Source organism: Dissoconium aciculare, assembly GCF_010015565.1.
Source record: "Dissoconium aciculare CBS 342.82 unplaced genomic scaffold K489scaffold_1, whole genome shotgun sequence".
NCBI classification, from domain to species: Eukaryota; Fungi; Ascomycota; class Dothideomycetes; order Mycosphaerellales; family Dissoconiaceae; genus Dissoconium; species Dissoconium aciculare.
Window position 1 is genome coordinate 2536892 of NW_022984951.1, and position 16778 is coordinate 2553669.

Here is a 16778-nt window from a genome sequence, read left to right on the forward strand (position 1 = left end):
GCCACGTTGCTTCGCGAAACGATGGAGACCAAGGAGGATACCCGATCGAGGGCAAAGGTCTCTTGTGTCTCCTGCGAATCGTGAGATCCTAGTACTGTACTCTACGAACCTTTTCTCGATACTCATAGAATGGACGCACGATTAGTTCGAAAAGTTTTGTCTTGTCATGAAGCCATTATATCTAAGTTGCTGAATGTATCGCATCGTCAGGCCGTTAACTGGAAAGCAACAAGTCGTGTTTTGGTTTTTGGTATTCAAGGATCATTCCCATGCCTAATCCCAATACTTCACCACTCCCTCAATGTCACCCGTCACCACCTTGGAACTCTCTCGGGGATGCCACGCCGTCGCCACCACCGCCGCCCCCTTCTCGCCGCCCGCCCGGAACTTATGCCATAGCTTACACGTCTTCCAGTCCCAAAAGCAGACGTATCCACCGGCATCGCCACTGCACACGATCCCGCCGTCTGGACTCACGCTCAGACTGATCGCGTACCCCGCGGTATTGTGTCCCCGGAACTCCTTCTTCCTGTTCGCACGCAGTGTCTTCTCCGCCGAGGTGTTGTATACTTGAATCGTGTTGTCGGCGCTCTGAAATAAGATGCTCGGCTTGTTTGGATGCTGGGCGCTCGCAACGAGCGGGAAGAGGTGCGGCTCGGCGATAAGCTTGACCGGTACGGGGATGTTGTAATCCCAGGCCCGCAGAGATTTGTCGTCGGAGGTCGAGATGAACCGTCGGTTCTCGTCGCTGAAGGTAAGCGTGTTCACGGGCCCGAGATGGTGGTCGTAGGTCTGCGTGGGCTTTGTGCGATCTCGGTCGCGGTCGGTGGTGGAGCTTGTGGTGGAGTCGTCGGCGGTGGAGGGCAGGCGAGGGTCGAATTGGACGATCTTGTTGTCGTGCATGCCGGCGATGAAGTCCCCGCCGCTCCGGTTTTCAGGATGCCATCGAACGACATGTGGTGTGCTGCCGGTGCTATAGCGCCCCGTGCACGTGCCTGTCTCCGTATCCCAGATCTTCATCTGCCGGTCATACGAAGCTGTGAGGAAATGTGTGCCATCCGGTGAAAAGTCGATGTCGACCACTGATTTCGTATGACCTGCATAACTACGCAACAGTTCCCGGTCGTGGTAAACATCCCATAATTTGACACGTCCATCAGCAGCAGATGATAGTAATAGGTGACCTGATGACGGGAAGAACTTCAGCTGTGTGAGCGCTTTGTCGTGAGCGCTTGTCTTTCCACTGCCGCTTCGATAAGTGTGGATTAATTTCTTGGGATGATAGCATTTCAAGGATAGATTCTCGAGATCTGATGTCAAATCCACGTCCAGATCTTGAGGGACATGCATGTATGTGCGGCCCTGGTAGTCGTACTGAGCGGAGCCCTCGAATTTACTCGATTCCTTGTCCGCGGATATATCTTCGTAGCTGGTGCCCGCCAGTGTGCCACGAGCAGGCACAGGAGCTATCGCATCCTCCTCGTAGACTACCACGCCCTCTGCATCGCTTTCATCTCCAGACGACAGCTCCACCTCGACTTCTTCGCCGCTGTCGCTGTCGATACGACGCTCATCAAATTTTGCCCATGGTCCTTTATATGCGCCGGCACCGTAAACGATATCAGAAGCGCCTTTCGTCTCGCGTTTTCGCTTCTTGCCAGCGGCCTGTTGACTTTGGACCTCTCGGTGTAGATTGCGAAAGCTCTGTTCTGAAATGATTATTTCTTCAGCGTAGCCAGTCGGCACTTTGCCTCGCGTGGATGTCTTTGGCGCATCAAGTGCAAGTTCTGAACCTCGCGGAGGTGGACGATTGGCGCCATTTCGAGCGGGAACAAGTGACATGGTCGCGATGGTGTTTGTGTGCGGGTGGGTGGGTGTGATTGTCTCTCTTGTTCGTGCATGTCGCTTCGCTAACTCACATGTGAATGGGTTTATCCGGGAAGGTTAAGCGAGGTCCCGCTGCATCTGCGTCGAACAGTATATCCTAATCGGGACAGTCGCCGCAAAAATAACAGCACCTCCGTCTGGTGCATCTCGCACCAGGACATTGTCGATGTTCCCTTCCAACGACTGACTATTGCAAACATGAGGTCGCTCATCTCAGCACACGCCTCGGTGCGGAATATCGCACGATGCCAAAGCGAAATTCTAGCAGCTCGACGGAGTTTCATCAATGCTGCTGGCCCTATCAGAAACACCATAAGAGCACAGAATCACGAGAGAATACTGCCGCCATCACAATCATTGGGCGCATCGCGGCGGTGGCAATCTGCTGCTGCAGCAGAAGTTGCAGCCAAGATTCATGATCCAACAAGTCTGACTCAAGACGCAATCATCGCGAATCTTGATCCGGCAGAGGCTGCTAGGTTGCAAAAGGTCCGCAATATCGGTATTGCCGCCCACATCGATTCAGGAAAGACAACGGCAACGGAAAGAGTTCTTTTCTACACAGGTCGTATTAATGATATTCACGAAGTTCGTGGGCGAGATGCTGTCGGTGCGAAAATGGACAGCATGGATCTTGAGCGAGAAAAGGGCATCACTATTCAGTCAGCTGCCACTTTCTGTGATTGGATCAAGAAATCGACCGATCCAGAGACAGGTAAAGTAACAGAGGAGAAGTACCACATCAATTTGATTGACACACCGGGACACATTGATTTCACCATCGAGGTTGAACGTGCACTGCGTGTGCTAGATGGTGCCGTCATGATCTTGTGCGCTGTCTCGGGTGTGCAGTCGCAGACAGTCACTGTCGATCGACAAATGAAGCGCTACAACATCCCACGTATTTCATTCGTCAACAAGATGGATCGTGCTGGTGCGAACCCGTGGAAGGCTGTGGACGGCATCAATCAGAAGCTCAAGATTCCTGCTGCGGCCATACAAATCCCCATCGGCGCAGAGGACGAATTCAAGGGTGTCGTTGACCTGATCGACATGAAAGCCATTTATTGCGAAGGCGACAAAGGTCTGATCGTGAGGCACGCCGAAGTTCCCGCGGATCTTAAAGAATTTGCGGAGGAGAAGAGGGCGCTTTTGATTGAGACCTTGGCAGATGTCGACGAAGATATCGCCAATGCTTTCTTGGACGAACGAACGCCTTCGTCGACGGAGATCAAGGCTGCCATCAGACGTGCCACTATCGGTCTCAAGTTCACGCCGGTGCTCATGGGTTCTGCCTTGGCCGATAAGTCCGTTCAGCCTATGCTCGATGCCGTGTGTGATTACCTGCCCAATCCAGCCGAAGTGGAGAACTTGGCTCTTGATCGTCGACGAGCGGAAGCCCCAGTCAAGCTCGTCTCGTACAACAGTCTCCCGTTCGTTGGACTTGCGTTCAAGCTCGAGGAGTCAAACTTTGGTCAGCTCACATATGTGCGTGTTTACCAGGGCTCGTTGCGAAAGGGACAAACTGTGATCAATGCGCGCACCGGCACCAAGGTCAAGATTCCTCGCATTGTACGAATGCATTCCAACGAGATGGAAGATGTTCAGGAGATCGGAGCCGGCGAGATTTGCGCCGTGTTTGGTGTGGACTGTGCCTCTGGTGATACTTTTGCCGATTCAAGTTTGAGCTACTCCATGACCAGTATGTTCGTTCCAGATCCAGTCATTTCTCTATCCATTCGACCAAAGCAGACCAAGGATACGCCCAACTTCAGCAAAGCTATGTCCCGATTCCAGCGGGAAGATCCTACTTTCCGTGTACATGTCGACACCGAGAGTGGCGAATCCATTATCAGCGGTATGGGAGAACTCCACTTGAGTATTTATGTCGAACGCATGAAGCGTGAGTACAACGTTGAGGTTGTTACTGGTCAGCCGCAGGTCGCGTACCGCGAGACCATTCAGAGTCATACCACATTCGATCACTTGCTCAGGAAGCAAAGTGGAGGTGCAGGTGACTATGCCCGTGTTGCGGGATGGATCGAGCCTGTCGAGAATCTCGGAGAAAACAAATTCGAAGAGCAAGTTGTTGGAGGTGCCATTAACGAGAAGTTCATCTTCGCTTGTGAAAAGGGTTTCATGGCATCTTGTGTCAACGGTCCACTCCTCGGCCATCGCGTTCTCGGAGTATCGATGGTGATCAACGACGGTGCCACTCACATGACTGACTCGTCTGAAATGGCCTTCAAGAACGCAACACAACAAGCTTTCCGAAAAGCTTTCCTCGCTGCTGGTCCTCAAGTCTTGGAACCGCTGATGAAGACGGTGATCACGGCACCCAACGAATTCCAAGGTAATATCGTTGGTCTGCTGAACAAGCGTAACGCGACTATCAACGATACCGAGATCGGTCCTGAGGAGTTTACTCTCACCGCTGACTGCTCTCTCAATGCCATGTTCGGATTCTCCTCGCAGCTTCGTGCTGCAAGTCAAGGCAAGGGCGAGTTCAGCATGGAGTTTAGTCATTACTCACCTGCGCCCATGCAATTGCAGAAAGAACTAATTGCCAAATATGAGAAGGAGAGGGCAGAGAGGAACAAGAAGTGATGAGCCAGTTACACATATTGCATTCATACTCCTCGTCAGAACCGAGCCCGACATCCATTTGGGCCATGCAAAGGTGACGGAAACGAACATTGTTCTTGATGGCCATGCGCCGCTCTTCAATCGAAGCGATCAATGATGAATTTGGACTTCCACTAGATTCTTCTACCCTGTGAGTGCGGATCCAAGATCCCGTTCAAGCGAGCCTTTTCTCCTGTCGTCGTAAACATTTACCGACGAAATCGGCGATTACAAAGGAGCTCGCGTCCTGGGGATACATGTCTTTGTACTTTCAGTCTCCTCTTCAGTATGTACTTATTACCATCTGTAAATTTGTAAATATCTTGATTCGAATTTTCACTTCGCTTCAATGCAACCACTCCGGATGATCGATGCGGACATGCTTCTTCCAAACTCCCATGAGAATGAGGAAATGGGACGACTCCAATTATGAGCTGAGAACATTCGTTGCAAAGCTACTTAAGCTTTCTCCATGTCAAGGTACGTTTCCGCCCGCCTTGTTGATCTCTTGGAGTGCTGCAACTGTTCGTTTTTCATCGATGAACATGTTTAAATGTACAGTACGAAGGCAGGTGCTGAACACGATTCTGTGGGCGGAGGAGTGGTGGCGCGTATTATGCGAGGAGCGGCCTGTAACAGCTGCTCTGATGCTGCATCGATAATCCGTGGCAAGAACTTATCACCGTTGTGAAAGAGATGGTCATATCTCAGAACACCTGGACTGAAGGAGCATTGGTTTGTTGAAAATGGCAGAAAGAGCCGGCTTGGAGTTGATGTGTTGGAGCGCCATATTTGTTCAACAATGAATGAGTCATTCTTACTCCACCACGCCTCTCAATCATATGTCGCTCGATGGTGTACATTTCTGTGAGTAGCCACATGATTAACATTCGATGTCAATTTGGCGGCGCGGATTTATTGACTGCTTTTCCGCACAGGGAGAACACTTCGTGCTTGTTCGACCCTTTTTTCTCGTTCTTTGTGTACATCATAAGCCCGCCAGGTAGACTCAAGTCGTAGCTTAATAAGTGCATGCAACGTAGGCCCATCGGTCTTGCTGTCATCCATCGATTGATCATTCATTGCATTGCCCTCCTGTCGTCTCAATGGACGGTCCACACAAAGGCGGTGCTCGCAGTGACCGTCGTCAAAATGACCGCCCTGGACGCGGCGGACGTGGCGGCGGCGGAGAAGCATCACGCGGTGTTCAAATCTCCAAGAAGCTCTCCTGGCTCCTCCGTCATGGTGCCGAGAGCGAGAACCTCCCCATGCGAGCCGATGGCTATGCCAACGTCCAAGAAGTCCTCAACAACCGCAAACTCAAATCGATGAAGGTGACTTTTGCGGAAATCCGGGAAGCCGTGACCGAGAGCGACAAGCAAAGATTCAAACTCATTCGGATCGATGAGGATGGGACTGCTGAAAACGAGGTTGAGACGAAAGAAGAAGCCCAGCCAACGAAGACAGATGACGGCAAAACGAAAGAAAGTGGAAACTCAACAAAAGCCGGAAGTCCTTCCTCTCAGTCCGTCCAAGAGCAAGAAGACGACGATCCCATCAACTACCTCATACGCGCCAACCAAGGCCACAGCATCCGCACCATTGCGGCCACCGACCTCCTCACGCGGATCCTGCCCAGCGTTGCCCCCGAAAGCATCCCCAACATAGCCGTCCACGGCACGACGCACTCCGCCTGGCCTTTGATTGTGGCATCCGGTGGCCTTAAACCCATGGGTCGGAACCACGTGCATTTTGCCAGTGGTTTACCAGCAGGCTTTCAACCCCAAAAGCCTTCTTCAACGGACTCCACATCTGTATCGGCGACGGCAACGACGGTGACGGAGGAGAAAAGGGGAGATGAGTCTTCCGCGAATCAGAACCCGAAAGCAGCAAAAAATGCCGCTGCAGCAGCATCAGCAGCGCCGGTGATTTCCGGCATGAGGAATTCTTCCACGGTGCTAATCTTTCTCGATGTCCCGCGCGCGCTGGCTGCGGGGTTAGAGTTATACCGTAGTGCAAATGGGGTGATTCTTTCGCCGGGGATGGTCGGTGCGAAGAAGGAGAAGAAGGCAAACGTCTCGTCGGTAGCGGAGACGCTCGTGGCCGTGGCGCAGCGAGGAGAGGAGGGTACGAAGACGGAGGCGAAGGAGCAAAGTACAGGAACCGGCACGGACGCGGGCACGGGCACGGCTGATGTGGATGATCTGACGACGGCGATTGAGGGCTTAGCTGTTTCGGCGAAACTGGTCAGTGAAAATACAACAACTACAGGGAATAGCGGAGGAGGGGACGATGGGGAGGCAAAAGGTTCTACGGAGCAGGTAGGCGGAGATGGCGGGATTGTTCCTTTGGAATTGTTCTCAAGGGTCGAGGATCGTACGGGTCATGCGGAGAATGGGCTCTTGGTGCTCGATGGGAAGATTGTAAGGGAGGCGCCTGCTTGGTGGGGCGCGAAGGGTGGTCGACAGCAACAGGGTCGAAGAGGCGGACGTGGTGGAGGACGGGGTGGTAGATAGGGGGAGAGATGCTGATATTCTTATGATAAGAGAACTATAAAACCAAAAGCCCCCATTTTTGACCCGGGGAAGGCTTGCATTGATGTGTGTGAGAGAATTCATAGAATGAGGGCGATGTGTCCCATCGCGCTTCACATGCGAGGATGAGATACCTCATGTTTGTAACAATGCATTGAATGACGAGATACATTGTAGAACGGCGTATCTGTTGAAGGACCCATCACTAGACAGCCTCCATAGACAATGCCCTCAGGTACCAACAACCTTGCAGCTTGCCTGCCTACTCTTGTCCATCCACGTGCATCCCTCAAGCCGGTTCCGACCAGTCGAGTTGCTCCGCGACCGGTCCCGCTGCCGCGGTGTAGGAGATTTTGAGTCGAAGACGGAGTCGCGGCGGAGGTGGGGCCTAAGTGAAATAATGATCGTCAGTACAAAAGATGAAAATTGCGCGAGGCAGAAGAATGTACAAGGAAAAATGAAGAAGAAAACTCACCCCAGCCTGTGCGGCCGTCACCCGCAATGGCATCACCGCCTCCTGATTGACAGCCAGGTCGCTCGAACTGATAGGCTGCAACTGTAACTTCTGTGTCTTGGGTACGGCGGCCTGGAGGTTCACTGCGCTGATGCTAGATGTGTTGTCAACGTTGCGGAAGCGCGCGGTGACCTGCACCGCTTGTGCCGTGCGGATGACGCTGAATGTGATGGTAAGCCCGTTTTTGGAGTAGACTGGATGGGCGGGTTCGGAAGATTGCTGCTGCTGCTGTGGTGGTGGTGCAGAACTAGGTGCGGAGCCGAAGAGATCAAGGATGGAGTTGGCGTTGTTGTTTGAAGGCGCGGCAGCGGCAGCGGAGGAAGAGTTGCCGAGAGAGAGGCCGGCGGAGTCGCTGCCGCCTCCGAGGATATCAGCGAGCAAATCAGCATTGTTGTTCTGCGATGCGCCGTTAGAGAGGCCGCTACCACCTAGAGCAGAAGGAGTCGAATCATCTCCGCCGCCCATGAGATCCAGTAGCATGTCCTGCTCGGTAATTTGAGCAGGCTTCTTCTTAGGCAGGATACGGCTTTGACGTTTCTTGGTCGCCTCGCCCAACACACGTTGCTCCTCGCGGATCTCAGGTGCAGGCATACGTTCGAGGACGCCTCGACGGATGGCATCGAAGCCGAACAAATTTCCATACTCGACGGATCGTTGCTGGATCTCTACATCGAGGTCAGCTTGGCGACTCGTCAGTAGCCTTCGCAGTCGGTCAACTTGGGCAGGATCCTGTAGGCGGGTCGTAAGTTTCATGGCAGCGGTGATGATGTATTCCGTCACGATCTGGCCTGCGTAGCTCGAATTGAGAATGGTGGTGAACAGGTCGACGATCTCACTCTCTTTGACTTCAGTCACGAGCTCTTCTTCCTCGTAGGAGCCACCACGGAGAAGTGCATCACCATATTCTCCGATAACCCATGCACCAGCGAGATTCAGGCCCTCTTGACTTATGTCTTCTCTTAGTGCGGCGTACAACTTCTGAGAGCAGTAAGTTTGTAGGTCGGGGGTCGTGGCAATCAGGCGAACGAAAGAAGATAGAATTTGTTCCTTGACATAGTTTCCAGCAAGCTTCAGGACTCGCAGCATGGTATCAACATGCCATCGCTTGTTTGGCGCGAACCGATCAGCTGCGATGCCAATTTGCGAAGTCATGATTGGCTTGAACTCGTTATCGGCGACCTCGAGGAAAGCTAGTAGTTCTCTGATCAGGACGCGGACGTTGGATTCATTGATCAGGGTGAAGCTCAAGTCCAGCGCTCTTCGTCGGATGCTGATATCAGGGTCGCGGAGACAGTCTAAGATGGTGTTTCGATGCCGTTGTACAGCATTTGGCTCGAGCGCGACGACCTTGAGTAATGTGTTGAGAGCCACATAGCGAATATTGTTGTCCTTATTTGAAAGGAACTTTCCGAGGATGTTGACTCCGAGAACACGAAGTCCAGGCTCAGCTTCAATTTCGAGCAGGGTCAGCACGGCTTCGTAAAGGATTGCGTTTCCAACATTCTTGGAGGATTCCGTGTTCATGGCAACTTGGGTGAGGATATCGTTGATCTGCTCGCTGGTCTCGGCATCCCCACGTCCCAAGACACGAAGTAGATGCAAAATTTTGACTTGAAGGAAAGGGTCAGAAATGCCAGTCACATCGTGTTCCGGCGCATAGCCTGACTGCGAAAGAGCCTTCAGTAGCTTGACAAGACTCCCTGTCAGTGGCCTGAATGCTTCAACGACGCCATTCTCGCCTCCTTCCTCCTCGTCTGTCTCGCAAAGGCTGATAACTAGGGTCAGACCAGACAAAAGCACTCCGTGATTCCGATCGTGAAGGACTAGTTTCGCCTTTTCAATGAAATGTTCCTGCAAATCTGGCACCTTTCGACATATCCGCATCGCGCACAGCGCTGCCTTTCGACGAATGTAAGGGTTAGACGATGAGAGGATGGTCTCGACCTCTGGGAACAAATCTCGAGACATCTCCACGGATGCGATATTACCCAGCGTGCAGAGCGCCAATCCGACGATGTATTGATTGTTGTGATTCAAATCACTGCGAATGTTAGCCAGCCGACCTTGCTCCCTTCCTCTTCTGTTCGTGTCTTACTTTTTCAATGAATTTGTGACCAGTGTAAGGACCTCCTGATTCTCGTCCAACAGCAGCATTGTCCCTAGGTACCCCAACCGCTTGTCGGCGAATCGTGGTGAGGCGAGTAGTTTCAGACATTCGATCTGACCGAAGTGAGTCCGCTCTCCCAAAGTGAAGAGGTAGAGCAATTTGGCGACATTGTTCCTCCTGACCGGGACATCAGTTCCTCATATTCAACATGCGTCACTGCCAACGACTAAGCCAGTCTTTCATCATACCGCAGATCCGAATGGTGTCCCTCCTCCCTGAAGCTGGCTCGAATTGCGGCGCTCTCCTTGTGAACGACCGCGCGTTCGTCGGCAATTGTCTTTGCAGCGCGCACATTGCGAATGAATTGCTTGACTGGCAGGGATGGTGTCAGTGTCGTTGTCGAAACCTCCAACCTTAATCAGACATACGAGAGCTCATTTCGCTGGTCGCTTGGACCTCAGTCCGGGATGTGATTTGAGAAGCAAATGAGTCGTCGCAGTGAGATCAACACAGCATGGCCGTTGACGTCGTTTCTCGTGAGGTTTCGTAAGATGGTGAATGTGTAGTCCACGAAAACTGCTTTGACACCAACAATTATCGCGAGCAGCTTGAGCGCATTGAAGGACGCTGCATGCACAACGTATTCATCCAGTTCGCTATAATTTAATGCGTGCATACCGCTGTCGTTACCCTAATGTGACTTGCTGCCCGTGGTGGGCTTCCTCTGTCAAGCCGGTCCCGCATACGTTCTGGAGTCTCACTCAGGGACACTACAAGAGACAAAATCACGGAGCACCATATCATGCGTCTGCGTCGCGGCCAATGGACCGTAGGCAGTCAGGATTCCAGGTACCTATGCAGTCAAGTTTAACAAAGACGGACATATTTCCATGATTGTCACAGAACTATAAGATCATGATCACACGTGAGATGATCAACTGGCTGCCTGGGCCGCTTCAGATCTCATTGATGTCTCTTGAAGCTGTTCTCGTGCTTTCCATACCATCGTCAGCGACATGACTCGCGTGAACGGATGTCGGAAGTCCGTCATGAATTTGAGCCTCAGGCATAAATGCCGACCTCATACTGGCCACCGCAGCGACTTCGACTTATCGCCATCGTGAGTATTCGACAAGCTCCGATTGCTCTTTGGCTCTCTTTCCTCCTACAATAACGATTGTATATTACCAACTTTACTCATCCACGACCTAACGACATAATGCAGGCCTTCTTCGATTGGTGTATGTATCTTCTCTTCGCCAGGCATTCTTCGTCAGCGCCGCCAATGCTCTCTGCCGTAGAACCGCATATATGCGCAAAGGCCCCATAACTGATCCTCTTGCGAATCTACAGTCTGGGACATCCTGGCCTCGCTTGGCCTCGCCAACAAGCATGCCAAACTTCTCTTTCTCGGTCTCGACAACGCTGGCAAAACTACTGTATGCAATTTCCGTCTTTCCCGTGCTGCGACAAACCGGGTCGCAACGAAGGCAGCCATTTTCATATTCTTCAGCACGTCACTTGCATCTTGCTAACCACTTCTATTTGTTTCAAACGGACAGCTCCTCCACATGCTTAAGAACGACCGTGTCGCCATCCTACAACCCACTCTCCACCCAACTTCAGAAGAGCTGAGCGTCGGAAACTGCCGGTTCACCACCTTCGATCTTGGCGGTCACCAACAGGCACGCCGACTATGGAAGGATTATTTCCCGGAGGTCAGCGGAGTCGTCTTTCTTGTCGATGCTAAGGACCCCGAGCGATTCGCCGAGAGCAAGGCTGAGCTCGATGCGCTGTTGAGCATGGAGGACCTCGCCAAGACACCCTTCCTCATCCTGGGAAACAAAATCGACCACCCGAGCGCTGTCAGTGAGGATCAGTTGAGGCATGAGTTGGGACTTTTCCAGACGAGTAAGTGGAGATCGCCCTCTTTCCTAAATCAGGACAAAGAGGAGGAGACGGACGAGTGGTAGTACTGTTATGTTGGATTCAATCTGGCAAAATCATGACTGCACTGACAAATGCTGACCATACGTTTTTCGCGCCAACAGCTGGTAAGGGTAAGGTTCCGCTTGAGGGAATCCGACCCATCGAGATTTTCATGTGCTCTGTCGTTATGAGGCAAGGATACGGCGAGGGTATTCGCTGGTTGTCGCAGTACGTTTAGAGTGGACGTCTCCGAACCGATGGATGTGGAAAGTCATTACGGCGGGAGATGGTCTGGAGCGATCTAGGCTGCCATCCGTGTGCAAATCATGAGAAGTCACGTCTGCTATCGGATTTCTGTTGAGGCAAACGAGAGGTGAAAGCAGACGATCTCACTTGTGAATACCAATGGGCTTTCTGGGTTGTATATCTCTCCTTTAGTTGTCATTCAAACGAGGAAACGACGATGCACGTGGTTAAATGACACAAAGGCTCTACCGATTCCTCTCTTCCAACATCCAACATATAATTATCATTCACCATGCAACCGTCATCCCCATTTCCGATCCATTCTTGAGAAGAAAAGCGATCGTCACGCCGTTCACAAATTGGCCATGATCTCCAAACAAAAAGTCTTCAAACACATACATACCTACAGGCACAGAAGTACGAGGGAGAACCGATACCCATTGAGAAATGCTATGCTTTGCCAAATCCTCCCCGGTTCCTTCCCTTTCCCATTCCAGAATCTCACCGTCCATCCTCGCAAAAACACCAGAAATCCAAATTTCCCTTCCCTCCCCCCTCTTGAATGTTCACAATGGCGAAACCGAAAAGAAAGAGAACGAGTATTTCCCAACCCCCCGCCAAAAATGCCAACCGAAACACCAACCAAAAGGGGCCCAATTCAAGCCTTCGACTTCCTCCCTCCACCCTCAGTACCAGCACCAGCAGCGCCCGCACCGGCTCTAGCTCTAACAATAGCATTCAGCGTCCCACCCGGAATTCCCGGTTGGGACTGTCGCTGTGCGTTCCGGTTCCTGCCTGCACCTGCAGGTTTCCTCCTCGTATTGATACGAATCTCATCCTCGACGACCGCCCCGGGTATTTCCTTTGATTGCTCCGCCGCCCCAGCGTCATCGAGGAGCATGAGGTTGTTGTTGCTTGCGGAGGCGGAGGCGGAGGAGAGGAGGTCGAGGGTCCCGCCTCGGCGACTGCCGATGTTGGATTTGCGGATTCCAGAGCTCCCACCGCCGGGGGCTGAGGATGGATGATAATGCTGCGGCTGCTGCTGCTGCTGGTCGGATGAATTGAGATTTGGGCGGGACGATGAGATGATGAGACGGCTTTCGATTTGACTTGCAAAGGCTCCGTCAGGGTCGCCGTCGACATCATCAAGGTCCTCGAGGTCGTTCTCGTCCTTTTCGTCGACATCATCAAAGTCGCGGTATCCGCCTTTCCCTCCCGTGATGTTGCTGCGCTGGCGTGGACGCTGGGCGTCCAGGCCACCACCGCCAGGCGAGAGAAAGTCTTCAAAGCCGGTCTCATCGCCGACGCCTGTCCCAGAGTCGAAATCGAACTCACCTGCCCCATCGTCCTCGAGGAAACCTGCGCGATCGTTCAAACGCACGGCATTTGGCAATGGGCCACCGAAAATCCAGGGTCGAGGGCCGGAGCTGGTGTCTACTGTTGCTCGGCCTCTGCCGCGTGGGGCTACATACTGCTGCTCGTGATCTGCATAGCCTGCGCTACGGAAAATCTCCCACGCGCCCGGAGTGTTAGCTGCAGGATTTCGAGCGCCGTACTGGCTGTTGCCACCGCCAGGAGATTCATCAAAGGCGAATACCGCGACACGCGGATCGACATGGAAGGGACAGTAAGGGGGGTTGGTTTCGACGTCATTTGCGGCATAGTGTGAATTGTTGAAGTGACGGTGAGAAGGTGGGATAACTCCCAAAGCGGGATTTGTGGGAGTGCCGGTGGGACTACGGCGAAGTGACCAGAAGCCATGTGGGCCGAGTTCAGCGCAGGTGTCTTTGTCGGACGAGGGACCATTGGAAATCTTCCCACTTTGACTTAATCGTGTGGCAATCGGTGCAAGGGTGAAAGCCTTGCGGGAGAAACGCTCGTGCTTCAGGCCACGTATGAATTCGTCACCCTTGCGTCGAACGACCTTCGAGACGGGGTGAACTTGCACGACGCCTCCTGCTGCGATGATGACAATGTCCAACGCCGAGGCAGCAGCGGCCGCCGCAGAAGAGGAATTCGGACGATGTCTGATCCAACGTATGCGATGAGGATTTGCAATTGCTGTTGTAGCTGCGGCGAGTGCTTCTAGGGTCGAAGGTAGTGCAAGAGTTTTGCTATTGCCTGCATTGATTGCGACGGCAGAGACGGAGCTAGAGATGTTCTGTGGAGCAGTGTTGAGTGCGACGCGGATCTTGTTGTCGTCGGCATGCCAGTAGTCGCTTGCACCGCCCTTGGCTGCAGTGAAACCCTGGCTAAGACCTCGAGCGACGGCACGCGAGCCGAGATTTCCAGCAGCGGCCGTGGCGTCACGGATGCCCGCGAAGGACGTAGGAAGGACACCACCAAGGAAAGCCGGACCGCCCGCACTGCCCGGGTTTCCTCCAGAGGGAGTAGACGTTGTTGATGCCGGTGTGGTTGGCGCATTTGCATTGCTGGCGTTCTCACGTAAAGATGAAACTTGTGTGCTGACGGACTGCCAACCCGACTTCAAAGTGCTGAGGAAGCCTTGAGTGCTGGCATAATTCCCGCCGCTACTAGGAGGCGAGCCTGCCGCGATCAAGCCGACTGTAGCATTTGCCTTCTCGGGATTCGATGCACCGACCGTAGATATCGACGAAGAAGCATGACGGCGTTTACGTTTGCGAGCGCTAGAAAGAAACGCAGAAGGGACCTCGTGCAGGTGTACAGTTCCATTGGCAGTCAGTAACGCAAGGGCATCGTCGTCCACGGCCCAAGCACATTCGAGAATCGTAGAAGGACTGTTTCGCACGATGCGGTGTATTTGTCTGATGCATGGCCCACTTCCGGAGTCGTCTTCATCGAGATCGTGTCCACCTCTACGTGACGAGACTTGCTTAGGCACGCCGTGCGCCACTTGCGTGAGGTCCCAGATGGTTGACACCTCGCCTTTGCGACTAGATGTCACTAACCGGATTCCTGTGGCAGACAGCGAGATGAAACTACAGCCCTCGACGAGTGCAAATGTAGCGACCGGTGCTGGTGTATATTTCGGCTTCACATCTTCCCATTCGAGCAAACTTTGCAGATCAATGATTGAAACCAGTGCAGGTTCCTTGGCAAGACGAGCGAGATCCTCTGACGGACCTTTTGTAGGCGGAAATAGCTCTTCTTTGCTGGAGATGCGCTGATGATTAGCCTGGCCCGGTGGTGTCGGATGGGTGAGTTCTTTCCAGCCTTGCCAACTCATTTCAATGCCTTTTTGAGAGTACTTGACTAGACCTTGAGCGGCCTGTCGACCGAGGCGACTCCATGTGCCCTCTATGTCCGTTCCTACCACTTCACATGAGACCAATGGTTGTGGCGGAGCGACATGCGTGGCTACACCGGGTGGAGCAGTGCTCGAGGCAAGAAGCAAAGGTGTTCCAGAGATAGAGATGCTCGAGAATTGAGGCGGCATCACAGCTAACCATCGGGAGCTCAAGCTGAACAAAGGCTTTTGCGGGGCCTCTTGTGCTTCTGTCGCTCCCGCAATGCTGTCATTTGTGGGTCGCGGCGCAGATGAAGATGTCCGTTGCAGCGCAGTCCAAAACTTTCCGACGCACCGGAATGACACTTCTCTGGTCGACAAGTGCGGTGCTGATGTGAAGACAAATACTTCGCCGCTTCGGCCGGACGCAACCGTGACGAAAGACCCTTCAGCGTTGATACTCAACTCGCCAATGGGTACTGTGACATTCCGACCGACTTCTGCAGAGACCGTGGCGCTCTTGTACAACGAAGCGATGTGCTGCTGCGACTGTAGAGAATATACCTCCACAGTTGTCTGATATCGGTCCCCTCTGTCCATGCTCCCTCGCCGTACCGAGTCTGACCGTTCTCGCGTCTCAAGTCCGTGAACCACCACTGCCACCAAAGGACGAAGTGACTGCAAGACATCAAATTTGTTCGTGTGAGGAAGGATCTTTGCAGCCATGACCGATCCTCGCAATCCCTCAAGACGCCCGACGACTTCCAACTTGTTCGGGAGAATGCGAAACACTTCTAAACCACCTTCGGATCCCACCAGGATCGCGTCTTTTGCCTTTCGTGCTGAGACGTCATCTCCCGCGTCGGTGAAAGTATCGAGACTACAACAATATCCATCCGACCCTGCAGGTCTCCCAGCTTCTGCAGGAGGTTTCAGATTCAATCCCAGATCAGGCAATCCCCAGAAATGCGCTTGGGGCATGTGTGGTGGAGGAGGCTCAACGAAACGAGGGAGGTGCGGTGACGTGGACGGCTTCGAGCCTGTGTCTGTTCGCAGCCCTGGCGCTTGGGTGGTCGATGGAGCATTGCCTATCGAAACCGGCCTCTGTACCGGAGGACTTTTCTGACGCTCTCGAGAGGCTGCCGAGATATTTGGCGAGCGGACTACGAGCGAGGGTGAGTTTGGCGGTTCGGGCTTCGCTACGGCGAGACGTGGTGAACGAAGAGCTGGCGAGGAGACGGGTGAATCTTTTGCCACCGGCTCTGCTGGTCCAAGCAGATCCTCCTCAACATATGCATCGATCTCATCGTCCAAGTATGTCAACGTTGCCGAAGGTATTGGCGACGGTTTCGTAGGAAGGTGATCACGCCTGTCCACTTCCGGTAACAACATAGGCGAAGTCACATCCACACGTACGCCATTGTCCACTGGTGGTGTCGGCGGAGACGGGGCAATTGTAGGCTGAAAAATATCCTCCCCGGGTTCCACCTTGTCATTCACAGCATTTGCTGTAGGGAGAGGAGGTGTGTCTCCTGCTGGCGTCGCCGCCGAGCCATTCTTTTTGTCCTTGCCCTTTTTCTTCTTTTTCTTGGATGCTGCTGCGGCGAGAGACGCCCAAGGGTCGGCCTGAGATGGCGGGGAAGGATCAATCAAAACGGCTTGATCGGGATGGTTCTCGTCCAGGGGTTCGCTGTCGTTATTAGAGGGCATAGGAGGCGTGCTTGTAAC

The 16778-nt window shown here is 53.1% G+C and overlaps 6 protein-coding genes across 6 annotated transcripts; 3 read left to right on the forward strand and 3 right to left on the reverse strand.

Moving 5' to 3' along the window:
- Nucleotides 1-136: 136 nt before the first annotated feature.
- On the reverse strand, nucleotides 137-1893 carry K489DRAFT_375975 (WD40 repeat-like protein). The gene has a single exon (XM_033603808.1). The coding sequence runs from the start codon at nucleotides 1840-1842 to the stop codon at nucleotides 274-276; it is 1569 nt and encodes a 522-aa protein (XP_033464845.1). The 5' UTR covers nucleotides 1843-1893; the 3' UTR covers nucleotides 137-273.
- A 135-nt stretch (nucleotides 1894-2028) lies between these two features.
- On the forward strand, nucleotides 2029-4883 carry K489DRAFT_375976 (translation elongation factor G). Its single transcript, XM_033603809.1, has one exon. The coding sequence runs from the start codon at nucleotides 2086-2088 to the stop codon at nucleotides 4492-4494; it is 2409 nt and encodes an 802-aa protein (XP_033464846.1). The 5' UTR covers nucleotides 2029-2085; the 3' UTR covers nucleotides 4495-4883.
- Nucleotides 4884-5302: 419 nt separating this feature from the next.
- K489DRAFT_375978 (uncharacterized protein) lies at nucleotides 5303-7213 on the forward strand. Its single transcript, XM_033603810.1, has 2 exons — nucleotides 5303-5377; nucleotides 5449-7213. Exon 2 carries the CDS (start codon nucleotides 5619-5621, stop codon nucleotides 7026-7028), a length of 1410 nt encoding a protein of 469 aa, XP_033464847.1. The 5' UTR covers nucleotides 5303-5377; nucleotides 5449-5618; the 3' UTR covers nucleotides 7029-7213.
- A 122-nt stretch (nucleotides 7214-7335) lies between these two features.
- K489DRAFT_366918 (Adaptor protein complex AP-1 gamma subunit) lies at nucleotides 7336-10105 on the reverse strand (the record flags this gene model as incomplete). The annotated part of the gene is made up of 5 exons (XM_033602817.1): nucleotides 7336-7434; nucleotides 7522-9601; nucleotides 9656-9844; nucleotides 9916-10039; nucleotides 10096-10105. 5 exons carry the CDS (start codon nucleotides 10103-10105, stop codon nucleotides 7336-7338), a joined length of 2502 nt encoding a protein of 833 aa, XP_033464848.1.
- Nucleotides 10106-10886: 781 nt separating this feature from the next.
- On the forward strand, nucleotides 10887-11834 carry K489DRAFT_406456 (ARF/SAR superfamily; the record flags this gene model as incomplete). The annotated part of the gene is made up of 4 exons (XM_033607255.1): nucleotides 10887-10908; nucleotides 11021-11106; nucleotides 11230-11578; nucleotides 11719-11834. The coding sequence occupies 4 exons, from the start codon at nucleotides 10887-10889 to the stop codon at nucleotides 11832-11834; spliced, it is 573 nt and encodes a 190-aa protein (XP_033464849.1).
- A 666-nt stretch (nucleotides 11835-12500) lies between these two features.
- K489DRAFT_406457 (uncharacterized protein) lies at nucleotides 12501-16760 on the reverse strand (the record flags this gene model as incomplete). The annotated part of the gene is made up of 1 exon (XM_033607256.1): nucleotides 12501-16760. The coding sequence occupies one exon, from the start codon at nucleotides 16758-16760 to the stop codon at nucleotides 12501-12503; it is 4260 nt and encodes a 1419-aa protein (XP_033464850.1).
- Between the last annotated feature and the right edge of the window lie 18 nt (nucleotides 16761-16778).

What these genes read in the sequence shown, in the direction of transcription:
- K489DRAFT_375976 (XM_033603809.1), top strand. Translation starts at nt 2,086, where the DNA reads ATGAGGTCGCTCATCTCAGCACACGCCTCGGTGCGGAATATCGCACGA.
- K489DRAFT_375975 (XM_033603808.1), bottom strand. Translation starts at nt 1,842, where the DNA reads ATGTCACTTGTTCCCGCTCGAAATGGCGCCAATCGTCCACCTCCGCGA.
- K489DRAFT_375978 (XM_033603810.1), top strand. Translation starts at nt 5,619, where the DNA reads ATGGACGGTCCACACAAAGGCGGTGCTCGCAGTGACCGTCGTCAAAAT.